We start from the raw sequence: 748 nt of genomic DNA, 5'->3' as shown, positions 1-748 counted from the left end.
AAACAAACAAACACTCACTTCAACATTGCAAACTGCCGTTTCGCCTCAATCACAAACTTCAACACGCGCGGATGGCCAACGCGCCCCTCTGCTCCGTACAGCCAGCCCACAAGCGCCTGCATCTCCGACGGGTCAAAGTCCCGCCCTCCAACTGCCAGCAGCTCAGCCGGGCTCTCCATGCGCTGCATGATGCCGTGCAAAGTTTGACTGCGTGACACAGACGCGACCAGTGCCCGGATGGTCTCGCGGTTGCGCTGGGCACAGGCCCGCCCCGTGCACTCCACCACTTGATCACCCCCAATCTTCTGCGGCCTCCAACACCGGTAGCAAACACCCGCCCCCAAGGTCACTTGGCAATTGCTACTACCATGACCGCGGCAGTGGCATCGAAAGCAGCGCCCTTTCATGACCGGGCAGTTAGAAGGCTGGTGGTGAGCAACCAAGCGGTCTCTGCTGCAGCTGCAGGCCCAGCAGTAGGTGCACATCCATAGCAGAGCCGTGTTAAAGTCGTCTGACTGAATGGGCGCCGATGGTACCATCAACTGCGCTCGTTTGGCCTGCGTCTGGCCCTCGTGTGATACTGGCGCCCCATGTGCTTCACGACTTGGATGGCGCGCTGTGATGGTCGGTTGCATCATGGAGCAGACGGTGCACGCCGGCGCTCCTGCGGCCGCACAAATGTGGCCCTCACCATCCAACAGCCAACCAAGCTCAAAGGTCAGGCAGCGCTTCATGCTTGCAAATGGCC

The 748-nt window shown here is 60.3% G+C and overlaps 1 protein-coding gene across 1 annotated transcript in view; it reads right to left on the bottom strand.

Annotated features, from left to right (window-relative positions):
* Positions 1–14: 14 nt before the first annotated feature.
* MONBRDRAFT_8635 (uncharacterized protein) overlaps positions 15–748 on the bottom strand; it is a gene marked incomplete at both ends in the record, with an annotated part of 2,323 nt that continues 1,589 nt past the window's right edge. The window contains one exon of the mRNA XM_001746096.1: positions 15–459. Coding sequence (XP_001746148.1) covers positions 15–459 — 445 coding nt within the window. The remainder of the gene's footprint in view (positions 460–748) is intronic.

This window comes from Monosiga brevicollis, genomic scaffold (genome assembly GCF_000002865.3).
Source record: "Monosiga brevicollis MX1 MONBRscaffold_11 genomic scaffold, whole genome shotgun sequence".
Lineage (NCBI taxonomy): Eukaryota > Choanoflagellata > Craspedida > Salpingoecidae > Monosiga > Monosiga brevicollis.
Note: the sequence above shows the minus strand (reverse complement) of the source record. Positions and strands in the feature narration are given on the sequence as shown.